The following is a 25,025-nucleotide window of genomic DNA, read 5'->3' on the forward strand; positions in this document are numbered from 1 at the left end:
ATTTTACTAGTCCACTTTAAAATCATTTCATATATAGGGTCGCTATGTCACCCTGGGCGAAAAGTCATAAAAAACAGTGACTGCATTAATAAAAACTCCTTTCACTGTTAGTTAGGAGAGGAATAAATGGAAATATTAATTTAAAGGTTAAGTTTTTTCAACTACATCATGTTTTCTTAAAATCCAAGCAAAGTATATCCAAAATCTTCCTGTGAATGAAATATAATTTTCTTTCAGAACATTTATACTCATCAGGGAAAAAAAGGTGAGGTTAATATGTCAAATCTTACGTTTCAACAAACCTTACTGTCACATTGATGGAATGCTCAAGGAGACACTAGTTCTCATGCAAGTACTAACTTAGGAAGGTGTAAGCTAAGTACTGCCAGTGCGCTTCTGAAAATAAACTTCATTATCCCTATACATTACATATATAACTGTCTTGTCACTTTAACCAAATTATGGTTTCTTGTCAAACAGAGATTGGAGCTTCATTGAAGATAGGCGGTAGTAATGTCTTTTCCACCTTTGTCTTCCAAATGCTTAGTACAATCCCTGGCATAGAGAGAACTATATTACCAAATAAATAAGTTCATGAATTAATATGAATTGCTTTTCCTGTACTGTGTGCTTAATCTAGATGTGGAAACATCTGCTGTTAATTCTGATTTTTAAAAATAAAATTTTAAATGAAGTACTTCTGGAAGAAAACATTATTTAGAACATTATTTGTTCAATTTGACATTTGTTCACTCATTTACTGAAAATTTATAACATGTCAAATACTGCCTGGGTGTTCAATCTTGATCAAAACACAGCCCTGATCTCATGAAACTTCTAGTCTAAGCAGGGCCATCATCCTGGGATGAAAGGAAAGCTATGTCTCATTTTCCCTTAGTATGTTCCCTAATCACTTAAGATAGGATGACATTCAAATTTCAAGTGCTTTGCAGAGCCCACAGTGGCCCAATGGTGGCTTACACATCTGGATCACAAAATTATTTAGTGGACAAAGCAGACTCACTTAATAGCTATAAAAGCATTTTTTTTTTCCCCTAGCCTAAGGAAGATGGTCCTGAGTCCCAGAAAATTCTGCATTACACATGTGACAGTGCCCTTTAATCAAAATAACTTAAAATTACCTATTGATAATTATAATAGCACTGGTGGAAATAATGCGGGTGATGATAATGATAACCACCACCACTACTGAGATGTACTAAGAGCCCTGCACTTTGCTAAAATGTGTTGAGGATCAGCTCCTGCAATCACCTTCTCAATGGAAGACAGCAGGTCATCTGATATCTCCACCCGATATATAAAGAAACTGAAGCTTTCAGAGGTTAAGAAAGAGACACAGATCAAATGGCATGGTCAGGATTTGAACTTAGATCTGTTTGTTTGCAGACTGAACTCATAACCACACATTCTATCACTCCTACATCAAAGGTGGTAGCATAAACAACCCCAAAGACAAAAACAAAAAACAAACAAGCAAAATCTCTTTCCTATCCCCTCTTTAAATGTGGAACTGATACACGAGATTGTCCTGCTTCTTCTAAAACAGTGGTTCTCAACCTTCCTACTGCCGTGACCCTTTAATACAATTCCTCGTGTTGTGGTGACCCCCAATTTCATTGTTACAAATTGAATATAATTAAAGCACAGTGATTAATCACAAAAACAATATGTAATTATATATGTGTTCTCCGATGGTCTTAGGCAACCCCGGTGAAAGGGTCATTCGACCCCCAAAGGTGTCACAACCCACAGGTTGAGAACCACTGTTCTAAAAGTATATAACTAATGATGCTGCATTTCATAGGCATTAAATACACAATGACAAGTTTTACGTATTCCATGACCTAGGATAGTCCAGATGTAATAGAATAGAAATCATATTTTAAGTGTGACCATAGTCCAAGCTAGTGACTACCTTGTCCTAATATAAAAGCATCCTCAAAGTATTGAAATGTGTGTTAAAATGACATTCAGTAGAAATCTAAGGGGGGGGGGGAGAAATTCTTGATATTGCATATTAGAGAACATTGCGGCAATAAAGGATCTTTAATCCTTTCAAATAATTTGGTAATAAATGTACATTTTCAAACTCCCATGTCAACTTATTTTCACGTGAAAAGCTGATTTTCAGTTCTTTGGATTAAGCAATGTTTTATAAGCCACAGAAAATTTCTTTTCCAGGATTGTTGATGCTCCCCTCCCATCACCATGGCCATGATGGGCTCATTTAATGAGCTCGTACTGAATTACTATGAGCCAGGCACTGTTCTCTATCTGGGGGTTCATCAGGGGCCAAGTGGGACAAGCTCAGCTTCAAAAGGATGAAGGAGAAAAAGAAAACATTGCATTTTTCAGCAACTTTTGTGTTCTAGTCATGGCGCCACATGCTTCATACATGTGTGTCATCAATTTCGGAAAACAATCATAAAAGGTAGCTAGGTTATCCTCCACCCTAAACATGAGGAGCTTCAACTTCAGACTTAAGTAACGTGCCTAATCCCACATAGGGCAGAAGCACTGGACTGTTCATATGAACCCTTGTCCATCTACTCATGGGTGAGGAATTCTTGGAATTAAACAAATATACAAACAAACAAGAAGTGTGCATTCCAACCTAGAAGGGTAAAAAATATCTGAAAGCTATTAATGTTGATTTGCTAGTCACATTCTTTTAAACAGTTCTTTTGGTGTTACATTAAAAAACAAACAAACAAACAAACCAAAACAGAGGCTCTCATCTGGGGGGACCTAAACATTAGGACCAGGAAACCTGAGATCAAATGTATCACTTAATAAACACGCCTATCATCAGGCATATCAGAAAAAAAAATAATAGGCGTAAAATTGTATCCAAAATCTATTAGTTAGAAAGAAAATCCATGGTGTAAGGGCAAAATGATATATATTTAATGCAAAATAAACTTTAAAAATCTTGAAATATAAATTAAGACCCAAGCTCATTTTGAAACATCACAGATAAGATTGTCTTTAAATTTTTCTGCTATCTTTAACAAAATATATTAAGAACACCAGGATGTGTATCATCATATTTGTGTTTAATGTAGCAGTAATTCACAAGTCATTGTTTTGTTAATAAGATAAAATAAGTTGCTTGATCTTCTAAGGAGATATGTAATTAGGATTTTGATAATTAAATCCTAGATGAGGCATTTGGTATGCCTATGCCCTAAATCCCAATAAATTATGCATGCACAACTTTTAAAACTGTATTCTAATTAGTAGCTTAAAATAAACTAATTTTGGAAGTCAGGAAATTGAATTTTTAAGAATTGTTTAAATTTTATCAATGAAAGCTACCCCATATCCAGAGGTTATTATTATTATTATTTTATTAAGAATCACCTAAGGACATTTTTCCTTTGCTTTTAAAAGAGAGTACAAGGGAGGGAGCAGGGAGAGAATGAGAGTGAGAGAGAGAGAGAGAGAGAGAGAGAGAGAGAGAGAGAGAGAGAGAGAGAGACCAATGTGAAAGAGACACATGGATTGGTTGCCTTCTGAAGGAGCCCCAACCAGGGCCCAGGGCTGAGTATCAAACCTGCAACCTAGGTACCTGCCCTTGAACAGGAAAGGAACCTGAGACCCTTAGGTGTGTGAGCAAATGCTCTAACCATTGAGCACACTGGCCAGTTGTCAAATATATAAACATTAATTATGTATAAAGGACTGTGAATAGTGCTAGTATGCTATGTCACTTTAAGAACCTCTTTGCAAATTTCAATTCATATAGAAATGTTCTATGTTAACTTGGTTACATGATTCCTAGCTTGTGTACTTTAATATCTTTAGCCAATAAAGTATGTAATTTTCTTCTACTATGACTCATAACTTCTCTGTTCTGAGCTACCATGGTTTATACCTACCTGTGATGGTTAATTTCATGTGTCAACTTGACTAGGCAACCAGGTACCCAGGCATTTGGTCAAACATTTTTCTGAGTGGATGATTTTGGATGGGGTTAACATTTAAATAAACAGGTTGAGTAAAGTAGCTTACCTTTCTTAATGTGAGTGGGCCTCATCCAATCAGTTGAAGACATTCATAGAACAAAGAGTATGGCCCTACCCCAAGTAAGAGAATTCCTCCTGCTTAACCACCTTCAAATTGAGACATTGGTTTATTATTGCCTTGACTCAAACGGAAACATCAGCTCTTCCCTGATCTCAAGCGTGCCAGCCTTTGAGCCCATTCCTTATTATATATGTACTAGAGGCCTATTGTACGAAGAGATTTGTGCAATAGGCCTTCCCTTCCCCTGGCTGCCAGCATCGGTTTCCTCCGGCACCCAGGACCCAGGCCTTTGCTCCGGCCAGAGCCTTCAGTCTTCACTGCTCCTGCTCGGCCGCTTTGGCGCCTACGCATGCAAATTAACTGCCATCTTTGTTGGGTTAATTTGCATAGTCTCCTGATTGGCTGGTGAGCATAGTAGAGGGAAGGTCAATTTACATGTTTGCCTCTTATTAGGTAAAAATATCTCCATCCTCTTTTTGATTGCATGCCATTTCTCTGGGGAACCCTGACTAATATACCACCCACACCCACTACCAAATATTTATCAATTTCTGACCTACCTAACTATGTTCATGAAGGTCTATCCTTGATATTCCTCCCCACTAGTTCTACCTGATAAAAGTCTAGACATTCTTCAAGTCTCAACTCAGAGGTCTCTTCCCTCCCATGATGCACTATCAAAGTAGGATTTTTCCACACGGTACACAACTGTAGCATGTTAGCACTACTTTCACGTCATGCCTGCCTTCGGTTGGGCAGCTGGTGGAACACTGTCCTTCCAGGGCAATACCTTATAGAGAGACCCCGCCCCCTTTCTGAAGGTTTGCTTCAGGTCACCTCACCTTTATGAGAGGCCTACCTTGTTACCTGTTTTGTGATCTGAAAGATCCATGGATGAGTTCTGCATTTATGAAAAGGTGAAGAGCTAAAACAGTGTTCAGCGTTTGTTTTGCAGGGAGCCTACAGAGGCAGCACGAGTGCCCACGAAGCCCCTTCCCTGGGAGCTACACTCAGCCTCTCAGCATCACCCTGCTGTCGCTCTGGGTCTGGGAGCATCTGTGCTGCATCTCGAGTTACTGTGTGCATCCCTTAGTGAGATGTGTCTAAGGTGACCGCTTCTTCCCTGTCTGCCATTTCAGCTTATGAAAGGCACAGGAAAGCTCTACTTCCGGATAGCGAGGGAAACCTGGACAGCAAAAGTAACTTTTTAAACTTTAAAGTTTAAAGAGCCAGAATACGTATCACCACATTATTTCTAATTGGGTGAAACCAAAAAAAAAAAAAATCTTCGCTGTAGGACCAAGAGAAAAATCACTTCAAATTCTGTGGTCCATCATTTCTTACATCAAAAATAGATTAGACTAGGTGATTATCAAATCCCCTCCCAGCTCAACATTTCTGCAGCTCTATTAACAAGTCAATCAGCAGTAAACACGCAATGACTCAATACTCATTTTTAAATTGATAACAATATCACAATATGAAGCCAAAAGAATATTGGTCTCACTTATATGCAGCAACTTACAAATGCACTCATCCTCTCTGAGCTCTTTTAAGACATAATCCCAGACTGAAAAAAAAACAACAAAAACAAGTAATGATGATTCAAAGCAAGCAGCCTGCATCACCAACACAATGGTCCTTAAAAGACGGATCACAAGGGACCATGAACAGCCTCAGTTCAAGGTGCCATTTTCCCCAAATATTATCAATGTCTTTCCTAAGTAGGGTCTCAGTACCTGGTCCCCGTGGGCTCCTGTCCTTGTGCACACTGATTCACCAAGAATAGTTCTCTTTAAGGACTAAATATTAAGTTTCTCTTTACTTATATGGTGCTGTCCACCACCACCCCTTTTTAGTATGGAAACATAGTGCACAGGAAGGTTTTATCAGGTTAGTATCAATGCATTCCTAGTATTCAACTATTTTATAAGCCTTTGCAAGCAATCTTCACTCGATATCATAATTGCCAGCAAGTCCCCCTGTCTTGGCCACCCTTCCTTTTGTTTCAGTCTTTCATAAAAAGCCTTTTGCGCGACAGTCAGGCAGCTGTGCTTTGTTCTTTAATGTTCCTAGCCTGGATCCCCAGCCGAGACCACTTTAGAACATACACGGCAAAGTACCATTTTCACAGCGGGGACAACTGTGTTCATCTTCAGAAAGAGGCATTAATAAAATGAGACCGTAATGAACATGCTAATTCTGATCACAGGGTACTGCAAAATGGCAGGAGAGTCTACTGCCTTCCCCCTGAAAAATGGCCAAAGTTTATTTCAACAACTTTCATAATGGCTTACATTTTTTTTTTGAAACTGACATATTATGCAAACATCTCTTTCCATTTCCCAATGAAATGCCTTCTCTGTCTCATCCAACATCTCACTCTCTGTTTTACTATCTCTCAGTAACAGGCCCCTTCCGGGAGCATATTTTTTCCATCTTACAAGAACTGACTTGCTGAAACAGGCATGTCACTGAATCTTAGAAAGCTAGAGAGAAGTGATCTGAGGACTCACCAACCCAATCCCTTCTCTGTGTATGAGAGAAAAAATCCAAAAATCAAGATAGTTAACAGAGTTGCTCAAATGCACAGCTATTTTGAGGCAGAGCTAGAGTTGAAACTCAGATTACTAGAGATTTAGACTTGAGGACTTTTCTATATTGTTTTATGTCTTGATGATGATCATTCATAAAATATGATGCATTTATATGGAGTAGATACTAAATATAAGTATTGTTTCATAAAATATATCTGTAAAACTAGGTAACTTAATTCGTCTCATTTTTGGTCACCTAACTTTTTTAGACAATAATTTTATTTTGTATGTGTTCTATGGACAAACTGGTTTCCTATGAGTATATAAGAGAAACAATGTTACATACAGGATGGGGCAAACGTAGATTTACAGTTGTGCATGTGGCAAATAATACAATAATTAATAAATTATACATAAGAATAAACTGTGTTTTGTATACTCACAATTGTAAACCTACATTTTCCCCATCCCTTATTTTCCCCAATCCTACTTTATGTTACTGCTGGTGGTATTCTGGGGGACAGTGCTATTTGGGAATGGGCAAGTCTTGGGGGGGAAAATCCACTAAACTTAAAAAAATAACATTTTACATGCTGTTTGGGATGACAACGAAGTGTGTATTTTCTAATTTCTACATAAAAATATAAATTCAAGAACATGACATTTAGTCAGATAATTAGAGGCACACTTGATTAATTTTTCTGTAACTTCTCTCATAGAACGGGAATTATGTAGCCAGAAGGAAGGATTCTTGATGTCCTTCCGCTTGCCTGAAAGAGGCATGACTGCCTTACAGGAAAGTCTTTGGATGGTGATATTTCCTTTCCCATGCCCAGTGGCTGATAACATAACAGAGAGGACATTTACATCCTGATATCTTTGGTCAGAAAGAAATAGTGACCAGTAAACCAAAGATTCAGAAAGAACCAATTTCCCTCTGGCTTATGATTCCTCTTCTTTAAACACCCTCTCTGGTCCTATTCTTACCCCTCACTGGAAATCTAATCTCCAATCCAGCGTCCTTAGTAGAATTCTACAATTAGTTAGGCTCTGCCCTTAATACCTCCTGCGTGATATCTGAGGCCTCCAGTTAAAGTTCTGCTGAGGAGGGAATACACGTGTTATGATGGATATGCTCAGCCTCCTAAACCACAGAACTAGAGAGCTGGGATTTGCTTATGTTTTCACAGCCACACAAAAAACTTGAAAAATGACCTAGAGGCTGTAACTACCACATTTAACTCCCCCTTCCTCCAAGACTTCTTCTAGGAACTATAGTCTACAGTGTATAAGTGGTAATTGCCCGAATAGCTCATTCCAGGGCATGCTCAGCCCAAGCCTGTAGTTATCCTTCCTTATGAAAACAGTTTTTCAGAGCGAAGGCCATCTGAAACGAACTACAGAGGGAAACTTTTCCCTGAAATACTACCTTCAATGCACATGGGTGGCCAAGGTATTCTTTCAACGTCTTCTGCATTAGCCGCACAGGTTAGATGTTTAAATCTGCAATTAATTAGGTTCTCTGGTAGCCTGTGTGAGATAAATTAGTGCTCTCCATCCAGCCCAATTAGACAAAACCCATCAGGACGGTTGGCACATTTTTGGCATGATCAGCAAAGTGAAGAAAAACGTAAATGACCCATGTGGACCAAATGAGCATCTGATTAGGCCTCCGGATGACAAAGTGTAAAGCAGTTTCCACCCACGGCAAAGCAAGGGTACCTGCCAACGTGATTTGTGAGAGAAAACTAACTTCAAATGGGCACAAAGTGTGATGTGAAACCCTTCACTCTTGTTAAGGACATTCATGTTCTAGGAATGTTAGTTTACCATTAGAATACTTTTAAAAGATGATCATTAATAGAATTATCAATAGTTATTTAAAAATGTTTAAGTGAAGTAACTCTAAAAAACAAAGCTAATTTCTGAACCCATTTATTTCATCGCATAAGGATATATGAAAGTAGTCTATTTTTATGATTATGTTTAGACTACTTTTCCATTATCCAAAATACCTTTGAGTTTTTCTCATGAAACATTTCCAAAATTGCTAAACTTAGTCTTTAAAAAAATAAGGTTTTACTGTGTTACTAGAATCATAAATTTCATACAAATGTACTCACATGTGACAGATATTCCCATAGAAAGTCAACATCATATTAAAATTTCCCAATAGATTTGTTTTATGTGGGGGCTAGTTAGATAAAAGCAGATGAGATTGGGGGACCCCAGTAAGCTGGGAGGCAGAAAAACATAAATCCATGTAAATGTCTACGTGAAGTCATATTTTCTTCCAACTTTTTGTTAATGTCTTCATTAAATGCATAAAAATTAAGTCAAGCCAAATGACTATCATTGTTTCCTTTTAAGGAATTTGTTCAAGAAACTCAAGAGGCAAAAAATAAGTTTCTGGTAAATTTCACTTTATTGGACCTTTGTAATACACTTTCTATATAACAGCTTTAGTTCTTAACTAGGTGAATAAATGAAAATAAAAAATTAAAAGATCTACAAATGAGTTGATTTTGCTTCAGAATAAATGGTTCTACAAGTTTCAGATCTGTTATGTATGTTTATGTGAATATATACATATGCATATTAATATATGTACATACTTTTTATAGTTTGTATTAAAAATTTGTATGACAGTGTTTAAGGGTCCTTTCAGTTCTAAAATCTGACTTCTAACAGGAGTCTGCTCCTGTTTGCTCCTTTTTCCTAATGTCTGACTCTTGTCTGATACATTTTATTCCTTCCTTTACCTTTTCAGGTATTTAAAATATTTATTTTTTAAAACACATTCATGCAGCTCAATCATCCATAGTTCAGAGACCATGATTTCTACTTTCATTGATTGGGCTTACTGTCCACTGTGAACTGGAACTGGTTTTAGTGCTGTAGAATTCGAACTCATGAGCCCAATGGGGCATGAATGATCTCATACGGGGCTGTATGCCCTGGAATGAGGGTGTCTCTGATAGGTGAGTGTTTACATGGCTGCCTGTTCCACACTCTACGGGATTCACTGTTTCTTTTTCTCTTTCTTTTTTTTTAATATATTTTATTGATTCTTTACAGAGAGGAAAGGAGAGGGATAGAGAGTTAGAAACATCGATGAGAGAGAAACATCGATCAGCTGCCTCCTGCACACTCCCCACTGGGTATGTGCCCGCAACCAAGGTACATGCCCTTGACCGGAATCGAACCTGGGACCCCTGAGTCTGCAGGCCGATGCTCTATCCACTGAGCCAAACCGGTTAGGGCGGATTCACTGTTTCTGACCAGCTTTTAGGTTAGCCTCTGGGTCCTGAATATTGCATTAGAAGTCTCACCTTATGCTAAAAACTGATCTTTCTCCTCGTACTTCCACCTTATTTTATATAAGCCTGTGTCCTGCTGGAGAGATAAACTTCAGTCTGAAAGCCTATCATCCATTTGATTATTACCTTGAGAATTCTTCTCTGGAGAGTCTCTTTGTTTTTGACCCCTGGAAATTTCTTCTTTGCAAGCCTACCATGCATTTAATTTAAATTTTCAGATATTTTATCAACATTTCTATGTGTTGATAGGGGGATGAAGAACTTTCTGTATGAACTTGAGCTTGTCATAATGGTCAGGGATATAACTCAAATCTGACCTATTTGTTTTTAAGCAGCATTCTGTTACATGCATTTCAAATATCTGTATCCAGTTGCTCCATATGTCCCCCTTAGACTAAGATGTTTATATTATTTAAAATATATTTCAGCACATAATGTAAGTAATTTAATATTCTAAGATTCTTGGATTAACTAATTGATTTGGGTATTAAATAATTCCAGAAGGAATGTTTTTGGAATTTATAAAACATGGAAAGTAAGTAAATCCCTCAATGGGAAAAAAAGTAAGATGGAGGAGAAATATTATTAATCTATATGTTTCCCCTGTAATTATTAAAATGCAATTCCTTCTTTCCAATTCCCTTCATCTTAAGAAAGCCTATTTTTATAAATTGTGCAAGAAAGCAAAATAAAGTTAAGAGTAAAATAAAACAAGTAAAGTGTGTGTGAGAGAAAAAATAGATGAAGGTACAAAAGTTAGTCTGGAAATATTAACTACGAGGCAAGCCACATCAATTAATGTTCTTATCTCTATCCAAAACCCTGCTTTAAATACATACAACACAGTATTATTAACCATTATCCTTTATTTTTCTTCTATTACTGTCATTCTGAAGAAAGTCTAGGAAGCAGACACATTGTACTGGACATTGGCCATGTCATACCATGCTTTGGTCAAACTGCATAATCCACATAGCCAGAGTCACTTTGCATCAACAGATGTTAGTTCAAGAAATATAAAAGACGGAAATAAAAACACATAATTTTTTACTTAAAGAAGAAAGGTGCCTTTCTTGTTTTGATTCCTCTTCTTCAGAACAACTCATCTGTAAGATAGAAGTGGCTCCTTTAATTTTGTAAACATCCGTCATTTGTAAAAAGGAGTTGCTGAGCTCGGTATGAAATCTTCATACACAAGCAATGCTGCTAACATGTAAAACAGTAGCATACCCTGTTTTCTTTCAAGGTTTTCTGCCAAAAATCAAAATGGTATCTGGCATTTGAAATCAGAATTTCTTTGGGATTTTTCTTTTCTCTCTCTGATTTGCATTTTCCAAGACTCGTGAAAGAAGTCATCCACTGTCTATTTAAAAGTTGAGCTCTTATAAACATTTGATTTCAATTCATTTCCAATGGAAGTGTCAGGACAATGCTGGTCTTTTTGATGGCTTTACAACAGAACATCTGGGATATAGAATTTCAACAATGACATGAGCAACAAACTTGCACTTGAGTACTTACCACGCAAAACTGTGAGTCTGGTAGATACACTTATTTCTCCGACGTTATTCGAGGCCACACATTCATAAATGGCCTCATCCCGGGGAGTCCTTAAGGGCTGTATTCTGAGAACTGATCCAGATCCATCGTCAAACTCTATTACCTATTAGAGGAAGCAATAGCTGTCACAGGTGTTGTTACAATTGTCCACCTCTGGGCTAAACCTCTTAATGAAATGGTGGACTGGGCTTTAGGCTCAGATTAAACTCGGCAGCATTTTGAGACTGCATTTTTATACAGTGGCGAAACGGAATGTTTGGATTAATTTAATGAATCCACTGAGCAAAGGGGCAAAAGACATGAACCTACATATGCAAAAATGTAGAATTGTAGTCTCTGTTGAAAATCATCCAGGATTCACTCACGAAAACATTCTAGTGGGTGTATCTAGGGCAATTTGACCCTATTAATTCTGCAAAAGACTTCCTTCTATGATGCATAAACTTCTCAAATTATTCTATTTCTGAACAGGTAGATCCATTCAATAATTGGACTGTAAGGTGAAGAAATAATGCGTGCCACCACCACGCTTTGCTGGTGTAAACTGTCTCAGCCTGAACAGGATAGATGAGCGAACCATGAGGAGAAACTGCATAAATCTAGCACTTAGGCAGCCGACAAGAAGGCTGTCACAACCCAAGAGCCTAATGGCATGCGTTAATTTTGCCATAAATCATTCCAGTGTTTGTTCTAGCTTAGCATTTTCTGCATTTTTAGGGCATTTTGCTGTAAAATGGAGGGTTGCTTCACCAGGCAGAAAATGAATGTCCTAAACAGTCAGCCTGAATTCACTATCATTATGAACTCTGCAGAGAGAGTTAGCAATCCTAAGTATTTATCAGCCACTTCAAGTACTACTTTTAAACAATAATGATGATGATATTAATAAATATGTATTCAAAACTATGGACTCTTCTACCTGTCTTTTCTGTAACTATGCTGAGTTCTTTTAGCTGTTCACTGAGATACTGTGTTTTTTTTCCCTGCATTTCCCTGTGAATGGTATGTACATGGGCTTAAAGTATGAACAAAGAGAGAATGCCTTATAAATACATTTATGGAATGTTCAACCCAAGATGTTGTGTAAGAGTATGTATGCCAGCATAAGAAAAAAAAAAGAGGTGGGGTATTTTAAAAATATATCCATTTCAAGTTTTTTCTGCATTCTCTTTATGTTTGAAATCCACAGAGATAGCCAAAATGTCCCACTTCTGAATGCAACACAATCCACTTTCAACTCTACTAAGATTGCATGTAGAATGAATCTACTATGCATCTTGGGAGTCTCACAGTTATAAGAATACTAGAGGCCCAGTGCACAAAATTTGTGCACTGGTAGGGTCCCTAGTGGCTGCTGGCTGCCAGCCTGTACTCCCTCCCCCCTGACCGCCTGCCCCCACCACTGCTGCCGCCACCACTACCGCTCCTGGCCAGGGCCTCCCTCCCTTCTCCCAGCCGGCCCACCCTCTGGTCGAACTCCTGGAAGAACTCTGGTCAAGGGGACAATTTGAATACTGCACTTTTATTATATAGGATTTGTCAAACATGCCATATTTTTTTTTTAAAAAAAGCATTTATGAGCATCTTATGGCTTAATGGGGGGAAAGATTTAAACATCTTTAACACCAATTTAAATTCTGATTCATGAATTGTTAACTGCCATTGTATGTTTACCTTTCTGAACTATTTCCTAGATTTAGAGCTAAACTCTTACAACAAACACCATACCACATGTTCAAAGCTGGTGTCGTAATTTCTGATTTGAAAACCCTATTTAATATCCAGTATTTAATGAAGTGTACCTAAACTAGGCCAGACACTGTATTTGGCACTGAAGATAGAAGAAGAAACAAAATCAGTTTTACCTATTGCTCTCATGGGCCTTATAAATGAATGAAACCAAAAATAGACATATACAATGTTACAGATAACAAAGATTCCCAACCCAAGACTCGATACTATTTGATGAAGGAGCTTTGTGTGAAAATAAATAATTTTTCCTAAAAGTATTTATGTGACTCTGATTAGGAATTTTGTGCTAAACAGAGTTTGTGCTTTGAATATTTATCATTGTAATTATGATTCTGTCAAGAAGCCATCATCATTAGCAGGCATGATATCAAACTACTCTTTGACAAAAATTGCCCTTTTAAATTTTTTTAAAATGTGCACCAAAGATGTACACACATCATTTTCTAAAGGATGTAGGAAATATTTCCCAAAGATTATTTAAGATTAGCTTTTATTTATTTCCTAATCACTGTAGAGATCTGACTTTCAAATAAAAAATTAAAATATTTTTATTTGTAAACTACAGTCCATATTTCATTTTTCACTAGTATAATTAATTAGATCCTTTATGCATTTAGACCATTGATTGCTCTGTGATTACCAGTGAAAAATGAGTATTATCAAATAGTTCTGAACTTTGTAGTTGCTACGTTTCTTTAACTAGAAATTGCCTTTGATTTGCCAATTTGTGAATAAGGCTATGAAGTAGATTAGAAACTCAACAATGAGGAAGTGAGTTTTATAATTTGAAAGTCTTAGTATCATCTAAAAATAAAGCTATTCTCTTTATATCTTAAATTATAAGCATATTTTGTGTTTCTTCCAATATTTTTCTATGTAGCTTACCACCTATTTTTCTCACCCAGAATGAGCAAATTTCTAAATCATAGGCTCTCACAAATACGAAAATAATATCTGAATTATTTTTTATCCTCTTCATTGTACTGAGCTTTCTGAATAAAGAAAATTGATTTCTTCAATTGGTTTAACTGCAACTTCAACCTGGTTGGCTCTGTTTGTTAGAGAGTATTACTTTGTATTAACACACTAGAGCAAATTTCCTATTCTAGTTCATGATAATTGCAAAACACAGGTGCAAGGTGGAGTGGGCAACTTCATTTTCTGTCCGCTATTCCCCTTGCTCCTGGTAATAGGAACTTGATCCGTTTGGGAAAACACAGCTCCCTCATTCCAGGCCATGGGGTTGAATGGGACTAACTTCATTCCCAGCAAAAGAGGTAGATTCTAATGAACTTAAACAGTACTGTCTATCTGTCCACACCAATTGGTTTAAGGATGAACATGTAAGTCAGAAAGAGCTAATGACATAGACAATGTCATAGGAAGCCATCACTTATCCTCTAAGCTCGGTTGTGGGAGGATGAGTGACTCCATCTGAGATGAGGCTCTCAGGTAGATGCTAGGAACACTAGTTGAGCCTTGGTACATGCAGAGACAAAGTGAGCAATCTGAACACCCAGATTCCTCTTCTTTAAAAGCCTTTGAAAGTTGAATTTTCCATCACATGCAACATAAAGAATGCCATATCTCAGTGACGATGACACCTTATAACAGAGTAAACAAGCAAGTAACATCCAAACCAAAGACACAGCAGATACATTCTTCCCCCAGAGAAACAGAACAATGGACCTAATACCTCAAATCTCTGATTGCTGACTTTCTTTCCTTTTTTGTTCCAGACAATTTTAGGTCTTGGGTCTCCTGAAGCTTGGCAAATGAAAGAGGCAACGCCACCAGAGACACCTGTCTGGTCAACAGGAGTCCGTGTAAACCTCGGAGGTGCTGAAATAAAAAGAATTGATCATAATTAGATGGAAAATTCAAACACAGACTATTACCACCCCCCCTACCATAGCCCTCCCCATTTCCATCGATACAAACATACAAACATACATGCTTATATGGGATTACAGCATTAGAGAAGCACCTTTACTTCTGAAGGTAGCTAAAGGGGGAGACAGGTAATTTTTGGGCAAGTTATCAGCTCATGCTTTTATTGAAGAAATCTGTATTAAGGCAGCGATCCAATAACATCCAAAAAGCAACATCACACATTAATTTTTATTACAAGTATTTAAAAAAATCCAATTTGTCCTCTGTAACAAAATGAGCTCATCAATCACTGTGAGAGAAATATTAGCTCTTTGCTTTGTTGCTGCTATCAGGACACTGCCAGAAAGCAGCATGGCCACCACTCAGCTATTAAAATTAGTGCTATTTAAGATAAATTCTAGGAAATGTTAAATTGACAAGACAGGTAACCCTGAATTAGAAGGTCTGGCAAGAAGCAAAAAATGGGAAAATGGGAAAGTGACTCTCTAACCCAGATATTATGGGCTGCCTTCCTTGAAACTTAACTCTGCAATCTGCATCAAAGTTGAGTCAAGAAGCCTCCAAAGTCATAGCAAAGAAAAAAAAATGTTTCTGTTAAGAAATATTTAAAGTTTCCTAACTATGAAAGGATAGAAACTAGAGGCTTTCTAAAGCCCTCTATCTCCTCTAAGTGCTCCTAACATGACCCATCCCCTGAAAATTCTACTAACTATTCATTTTGTGTTTCCAGCTTTAGACCTCTTTTACTAGTATATGAGAATCATATAAAATGTAGGTATTTACCTACAAGGATACTCATTATGTTAATTACTTAGCAAAGATTATAAGTACCCAAAATATCAAATACTATAGGAACTGATGGTGAAATAAACCATGGCATACTGATGAAACATCATGCAAATAATAAATGTTACATCTGAAAATGTGTATAATACGACATGAGAAATACTTATGATTCATGATAAGCCACATGACCACCCCATACAAAATATATATATGAGGGGGATAATAAAATGAACACCCCTCCCCCAAATAAAAAGATGTGACAAATATGCTGAAACACTATTGATGGTGGTTTGAGAGGGGGCATTTTAATTATTTTTCCTATTTCTCTGCACTTGTCTTACATCCTTGGGTTTTTAAAATTATGTTAGAGTTGGACATTTTTTAAACCAAAAACATTTTACTTTTCCATTTTATTCTCCACGTTCTAATCCCTTTTACAATTTTTCTTCTCTCCTACTGTTTTCCAGTTATATGTCATTGAAAAATGGTTTTAAGTGACCGTAGCTAACATTTATTTTGAAATCAATCCTTAGATTCACAAAGGAAGAAAATAACAAAGTTCAACACTGTTTGTTCGTCGCCGTGATCTTCTCTGCCTCCCATCTAGCAAGTTTCCCAGGTGGTTCTCCTCCGGACCTGGTGTGGGTTCTGACTCTCATCTTGGTTTCCTTGAGAAGCCAGGTTCCCATCACAGCTCTACTATTAGCATTGGTATCATCTTTGGGGGGAGGGACGGGGTGTTTTCTTAAATTTCCTGTTTCTTAACTGAAAAAAACAATATGAGATGTGAATTTAATTAGTTTGTGGAGATCCCTTCCCCTTGTAAGGTTTCCTAGATTAGTGTGGTATCTCCAAGATGAAGGAGGGAAGGAGGAGAGAGGTGGAGAGGCATCTTTGCTGTGCTACTGCTAGGAAATGGGTGCAAACTGGGTGATTACCAGAACCACGGGAAGCACCTGAAATGATCTGCAATAAACTAACAGTGAGAGGAATAAAAAAACACTGTACACTGAAGTCACTTTTCTGGAAACGAAGAAAAGAGTTATTAGAAGTTCTTTTTGTTTTTCATGTTGCTGTCGCAAACAATGCAAATTGATAATAACCACATACTTGTGAGAAGCGAATATGGAAATCATAATTATGCAGCTAAAATTCTTAGGAAATTGCCCTGAAAAAATTGCTATATTAAATGCTACGATACTGTCATTTTTAAGTATATTCCTTTTCAAAGCCCATAGCTCCAAAAAATCAACCCTGAAAAATGTCAATTTTATGTGAATGGAATGAATCATATAAAAGTGACTACTCATCAGAAATTAAATAATAGAATAAATTAAATAATAAAATTAAATAACAGGATGTAGGATGTCATTTTCACTGTAGTGAGGTTTTCTTCTTTCTTCCTTTTGTCTTTCTTTTTTCCTCACCAAGGGCTAAGATCTCATTTCTCACCTCAAAATAGGAAGGAAATTTGGAGATTTTGATAATATACAAATAGGCAATGGGTATTGGAGCAAGTTCTTCCTAAATACTGGTGAATGGGGGCACTAATTGTCAAATTATTATTAAACACAGAAATCTTATTTCTAAATGGAATGCAGAGAAGGCAAATTCCCATATACTTAGGGAAGGGATGCACCTGCCATTCCAATATTCAAGTATGTTTTTAATTTGTTTTCATTTCAGGTTGTACCTTGAAATTTTCATGCTAATATTGACAAGCATAATAATTTGCCAAAGACAGGACTACTAGATGCTACTGTAAGGATGTTACTTCTGAACTTGAAGTCAATTAATGGAATTAACCTATTGAACCATGGAAAATTTATTAAAATCACCAGTTAGAATCTGTTTCTGATCTGCAACTGTTTTTCTTGAATCCTATTAACTACCACTTAAGGACTCTGTATTCTAAAAAAAACAAAACAAACAAACAAAAAAAAACCAAAACAACAACAACAACAACAAAAAAAACCTTAAAAGGGTCCTGAAATGTAGTCTTTAAAACAAGAAAATGAAATTGATCACACTACATTAAAAAGAAGGGCACAACAAGTGCTTATACACATTTCTTTGCTTTTTAATATAAAAGAAACTAGAGGCCCAATGCACGAAAATTCATGCCAGAGTAGGCCTTCCTTCCCCCAGCTGCCGGCATGGGCTTCCCTCTGGCACCTGGGACCCAGGCTGCTTCCCTCCTCTGGCCCCCCACAGGCACCCAGGACCCGGGCTAGCTTCCCTTGAGCCACCCACAGGCACCCGGGACCTGGGCTGGCTTCTCTCCAGCTCCGGCTTTTCAGGAAGGACGTCCAAAATGATGTCCGGAAGATGTCTGTTCTAATTAGAATATTACCCTTTTATTATTACAGATTAGCCTTCACATACAAGAAAATCATGACTTTTTTAGGGGATCTGATGTGAATTTTTCTACATTGGTGTACAAAATCCAAACCACAAAAAAAGGATAAATGTCATCATTTCATGATACAAAGTTAAAATTCTAGAAAATATAGTAAAACCCTTTCAGTAAGCATGTGTGTTGCATAAATAATCGTCTTGGCAGGTGAAACTCGAAGTCTGATGCTATCAATGCCAGGTAGGCAGCCAGCCAAAGGAAAGATAGGAGAGAGAAGATGAAACTTAATAACTATCCCAAGTGCTCGAGGCAAGTAAAAATCTTTATTCTCAGAGGGGTAATAACAATACACAGCACCCAGCTCCCCTATCTCAGCTTAATAAAAGAAACTAAATAAATCTCCTGCTTTCTTTTGTCATAGATGCTGCCCAAATTTAAGTCATGCTCTGAAGATGGGAAGAAAAGGAAGATAATCCATGTAAAAACTTAAAACAAACAAACATAAAACTTCTACTGAAAAGTCACACAGTAGGACAGCCTCAGATCTGAATAATGAAAGACCCCAGATTTATCCCATGAGATACATCAACTATCAACCATTACACTTGGTCTAAGAACAAAAGAAATAACCAGAGTGTAAAGGAGGAGGAAAAGACAATAAAACTTTAAGGTCCCAGTATTTAGGGGCCCTTCCATTATTGGAGCTCGCCGCTATTTCTGCCCACCTACAGCTGCCACCAGCTCTGTGCTCTGCCAAATGAATTTCTGCTCACACTGGTTTTGACAAGTGAGGAATATGACCTTTTATTAAACTAATGCCAGGCACTGCAGAGGTCAAATTACTGTTAGACCCAGAAAGTCTATTTTCTAAATGGAAAGCAGAGAAGCTAAACATGCATATGAGTCAGAAAAGAGGCATGGCCGATATGATAAATCGCGTCTGCCAGGCTCACTGGTTGTTTCCAAAGACTGCATTCTCAGGATGCGTTCACCCAGCAGACAGGAACTCCAGGAATCTAGTAGAGTATTGTTTCCTACGCAGCTCAAGAGGAGCCACGGGCTGCTGGGGGATTTTCATTTCTAGGAGGTTAGGTTGTTTTTTAAAGTGTAACCAAAGTAGAGTAACTTGGCTTGTAGTAATGGTAGTATCAGAAGCTATTTCAGGTTTCAAGCTGTTAGGCGCGCTGAAGACGAGGTGATACGCCTAAGGAGCAATTCTGGGATTCAATTTAGGGGACAGAACCGACCAAGACCAGCAAACTGCCTTTGACCATCCTCAATAACCTGCTCTATGGAGGATGAAACCCTCCCTGTAGTATATTACATTAATAGCACTAGACATGAACAGGGTAGAACCATCGGAATCTACTAATAACACCCATGCACGAAAGGGATTTATGAGAACTTCTTAAAGGTTAACCGGACAATTCAGGTTTGCAGTAACTCGACTGATGAACTGAGAATCCCTTAAAACAGATTCACAGAAACACCCCCCGCCCCCCACCCAAGGCTACAAAAGCGTGAAGACATGAGGGTTCTATTTGTCTAATTTGATTCCAATGAATAAGCGGCTTCAGCAGACACCAAGGAAATATGCTGTATGGGGAACAAAACTAACAGCATGTAACTAATTGCCTTTGTTTCTTGCAGCTGATTAACATTTCCTTAAATAGAAAGTATTGTTTTTAAAGAGATATTTGTCATAATAACGTACTTAAAGTCTTGAAAGGGGAAGGTTATAATGCTATTAAAAATGATACTAAGGGAGAGGATGAGGCAATGGTCAGCAAGAATATACAGGAAGTCCTGTCTTCAGGCATCTGCTTCCTCCCCTAAAAGGTGGCTGTCGAATGGATGGCACTGTCAACTGAGCCCATCTCTGTTCTTTCTTTCTCCAGAAGTATCTGCATGAAGGGGAGGGCAGGAACAGGGCTTCTGGGGTTGGGTGAGAAATGCTGAGCAGAGAAGGCGAGTTGGGGGTGGCTCTGAGAGTAATGGCCCTTCCTGAAGGTTTAGGGGAACTGCTGTCACAGGGCTTTACATTCTCTTCCAGCCACAGCACACCCTGTGGTCACTGTTTCAGACAGAGAGAGTGGCCAGGGTGGTGATGAATGATGGATTTTCTGTGAGAGTTCACTTGACTAACGAATAGGAGTGTAGGGAGGAAAGTGTGCCCAGCGGTACAACTGCATGGGCACGTGACAGGAGAGGAGGGCGTTCCCAGCATTGATGTATAACTCAATGGAGGGCCAGCATCATGGCCCAGACACCAGGCTGGACTGGTTGCTATAGTAAATGCTCTATATAAACTCAGAATTGTGGGGACATCTCTCACATGGGGTCGGAAAAGGGCCATCTCTGGCACCCACAGTTAGGACAGACCTTCAAAGTCAGACTTTTTTGAGTTATTTCCGGTATTTCCTTTTTATCACAACCCTCAAACTAATCTATTAGTCTTAAAATTTGGTTTAAGGAGCATCATAGCTCAAAATGGGATTTAAAAAAAAAATACCTCTTTAGCAAATTCTAAACTCAGGTCTAAAATTTTATAAATCGTTTTTAACATCATATTTTATTTATTTTTTAAATTTATTTTTATTGTCGAGAGTATTACAGATGTCCCCCATTTCCCCTCCTTTACCCCCTTCCTCCCAGCACCTGCCCCACCCCAGCCTTCACCACTCTACTGTCTATGCCCATAGGTAATACATATGTGATATTTTTCAGAGTCTTACAAGATTGTATCATTATTCCTATGTTATAGAATTATAGAAAAGTTCATGATACTACAGCAATTTGTAAGAAAAGTAGGAAAAAGGGAGAAAAGGGGGAAAATGAATGAAGGCTCTTTGAAGTTAAGAGTGAGTAATGAAATAAAGTAAAATAAAATAAATTAAAATAAAATAAAATAAAATAAAATAAAATGGCATATAACAAAAAAAAAGAGTTATGGACTTTTGATCTAATTGTGAAGCTCTATATTTTTATTATGCCAAATGAAAAGATGGAAAGTTATAAGGATGCTGCACAACATTATGGTATAATTCAGTTAATGCATATTTTCAAATCTGTCTTAGTTAACTATAAAATATATGCTGACTGTTTGTTCAAGGGTTTAGTTAAGTACTTTGCACAGTATTGTAGCAATTACTTTTCACTAGTTAAGTAATGAAGTTCACCCAGAATGTGCTGCCAGTGGAACTTGTTGAATTTACAAGAACCAATTGAAATTTGGGATAAATAAGCTATGATGCCTGATCAACAGGAAGTCAATGCTACAAAATTTATTAACAAGTTATATAAGTTCCAAGTTTAGTAACGTAAATACTTTTGTATTATTTTACACATAGTACTTGCAAGTTGTTCATGATGGAGAAATACAAATACCCCCTTAAAGTTCTTGACATTAATTTTGCCTCTTCCTTTTCTAGGCATTTCAATTACATATTCTATGTATTTATACACATTTTATAATTTTACTAGAGGCCCATTACACAGATTCATGCACCAGTGGGGTCCCTCGGCCTGACCTGCAGGTATCAGGTGAAACCAGTTCTCTGACATCCGTCAAGAGGCCCTGGGTTGCAAGAGGGCAATCGTGTGATGTACCCTGGAATCAGGCTCCCTCCTCTCTGGTTCCAGGTGCATCACCCAAGAACCGCAGCTACCAAGTCAGGGCAGCTTGGCAACTCCTACAGTGAACATCTGCTCCCTGGTGGTCATAGCTACCAGTCAGAGAGTCTGCCCCCTGGTGGTCATTGTGCATCATAGCTACCAGTCGGTCGGGTCGCTTAGGCATATATCTATATCTATATCTATATCTATATCTATATCTATATCTATATCTATATCTATCTATCTATATATATATATATATATATATATATAAATTAAGGCTTCAACTCTCCTTTGAAAATGACTACTAAAGGATTCTTCTATTGAATACATAGATATTTCTACCTTTCAATATTTAAATTGACAAAGGATTAATATGTACACTGACAGAAAGAAAAGGGGAAAAGAAGAGAAGGAGAAAGGGTAAAAAGAATGATATATCGGAAGAAGAGACCTGATTTAATAAAAAGATATCTCCCATTTCAACTTGTCCACATTGCCAGAAACTTATTTCTAAATGCTTGAAAGATTACTCAGCAAATCCCAAAATCACTGTGTTGAAAACACACCATGTCATATGCCTTCCCAATCCTATCACTTTTACTAAGTTCCATTTTTGTTGTTGGCACTCCCATTCTCCCAAATGCCTAGCCTTGCTGACTTAGCTTTTTTTCTGGTCTTCTCCTTTGTCGCACTACTATTCAATTATTAAGTCCTAGAGATTTTGCTTTTATAATCTCTCATTTCTCTTTTTTCATGTTCAATTTCCATAGCTATGACTCTTTTTAAGCTGGTCATTAGAATCACTTGGGAGACTAAATACACACACACACACACACACACACACACACACACGTATAGGTACTTAGACCCCACTTCACACCAATTAAAATAGAAAATCAGTGGGTGGGGCTGCATAATTAATTTCAAAAATATTCTAATGTTCATCTAGGATTGAGGATCACCGATGATATCATGCTATCTGTACCTCCCCATCCAGTGATCAGGGCTATGTCAATAAATAATTAATTGAATATAATTAAAGCATGTAGGTATATACATTTTTTGTATATTTTATTGATTTTCTACAGAGAGGAAGGGGAGGGTTAGAGAGTTAGAAACACTGATGAGAGAGAAACATCAATCAGCTGCCTACTGCACACTCCCTACTGGGGATGTGCCCGCAACCAAGGTACATGCCCTTGACTGGAATCAAACCTGGGACCCTTGAGTCCGCAGGCCGAGGCTCTATCCATTGAGCCAAACCAGTTAGGGCGCATGTATGTATATTTTCATATACTGTTAAACATTTAGGTTGTTTCCAATTTCCCAGTATTATAAATGGTTATTCTTATAGTAATTACATCCTTGTACAAATTTATAATCTCTCTACAGGACTGGGCAAAAGTAGGTTTACAGTTGTAATATATAATTAACAGTAATACAAGTATAAACTCTGTTTTGCATACTCACAACTATAAACCTACTCTTGCCTACACTGTATGTAATTCATTGCTACAAGTAAAATTTCAAATATGTATGATCTATTTCTATATAATTACTGGATAAAAACTATTCTTTTTAGAGGCTTTTTATCTTTTTTTAAAATATGCTAAAAATAAGTCATGGATTCATAGCAGAAATATATATTACAGTATCCAATTACCTCGGCCACTGATAAAGCTGAAAGTTATGACTATATCGCTGGCCAAATTTAGCTAAACAGAAGGGATGAAGAGCACAGGTCAGAGGGTGATCAGTTTTGAGGAAGAAATTAGAAAATCCACCCCTCAAAAAAAAATCCTCTTCAAATCCTTTCTTTTCCATTTCTCCCTGGGATATCAGACTGTAAGGAAAAGAGCTAGTGATGAATATTAACAGACCAATGAAGAAAGATAGAAAAAAGAGACAAAAATCTGTAAAATGAAACTATTCAAAATAGAACTTAAATGCTATGGAAAACACTTTTCTATTTAAAAAGGTCAAGACATTCAAGTCTATTTTAGTCTTTGATATTGCTTTTCAAAAATCTTGTAGAGATGTGATTTCATATTAATTGGTCAGTTTAAGGTAGTTACATGAATTCCTAGTTTATCCTATTTCAAGATGCATTAATACCTGGGTCATAAACACTTGCTTTACAGCAGTAAAAGTTGTATGGTTTCACACAATAACTTTTTATTTAACAGACAGCCAGGGATACCATGACCAAAACAAACAATCCCCTACATTCACTGTGTCTGGGATATAAAACTTCTCTGAACTATTGACATGCTTAGTAAGACTCACCATCTGTTTTCCTATGAGGCACTCACAGTAACCGCTGGTTTAGTGATATAAATTTCAAAAGGACATACAGTGGTCTTGAATCATTCTTAGAAACAATCTGTGAAGCCATTCTTACCATTCCTTATGCCAGTCATTCATTTTTAATGAAAACATGGTTTCAGCAGCACCATTTAGATATTAACTCAACATTTCCCACTTTAAGCCTCTGGTTTGCTTACCTACTTATGCATTCACAGACCTCGCATCTGTTCTCATTCAATAGAGTGATATAGGCCCTTACATTGAAACAAATGAAAAGTCATACCATCTCCCAGGCTATTCAGGAAAGACGTAGGAAAATGGCATAATACTTCTGGGCTTTTTTCATATCCCCTGTAAACGGTAATATACTCACAGGCTATTGAACACAGACACTGTATTTGACAAAAAAGAAACTCTACCTACCCGTTAGCATCTTTCTGTAGTTAGTTTTCAAATCAGATTCATTTACATCATCTTCACTGCTAATTTACTCATTAATCATAATTTATCACATCAGATGTGCTGATCATCATTAAAAGTAATCATTTATTCTTCGTTCTAACCTACTGCTTATCATGTGCCTGCAAATTGGATCACACAGAAAAGGTAATTGGCTTATTTGAAAATGAACAAGAGAGCAAATATAATTGAAGTGGCAAAGAAGAAAAAGAAAAAAACACACAATGCCATCTTTTTCTCAATTTCCCCCCAATTTTATGTTACTAATCTAAAGAATATTGATCCTATTACTTCTCCTCTAAGAAATGTTAATATATCAACTGTATGAATTTTGTTCCTTTTTTTAAGGAACTACAGAGATACACCATACTGGCTTCACTTTAAACA

General features: G+C 37.2%; 1 protein-coding gene across 25 annotated transcripts in view; it reads right to left on the reverse strand.

Annotated features, from left to right (window-relative positions):
- PTPRD (protein tyrosine phosphatase receptor type D) overlaps positions 1–25,025 on the reverse strand; it is a 1,393,726-nt gene that overhangs the window by 284,056 nt on the left and 1,084,645 nt on the right. For all 25 annotated transcript variants that reach the window (XM_036331134.1, XM_036331158.1, XM_036331156.1 and 22 more), the window contains 2 exons: positions 14,916–15,061; positions 11,429–11,570 (listed from right to left, as the gene is read on the reverse strand). In XM_036331134.1, the coding sequence (XP_036187027.1) occupies positions 11,429–11,570; positions 14,916–15,061 (288 nt within the window). The remainder of the gene's footprint in view (positions 1–11,428; positions 11,571–14,915; positions 15,062–25,025) is intronic.

Source organism: Myotis myotis, unplaced genomic scaffold (genome assembly GCF_014108235.1).
Source record: "Myotis myotis isolate mMyoMyo1 unplaced genomic scaffold, mMyoMyo1.p scaffold_m19_p_12, whole genome shotgun sequence".
Lineage (NCBI taxonomy): Eukaryota > Metazoa > Chordata > Mammalia > Chiroptera > Vespertilionidae > Myotis > Myotis myotis.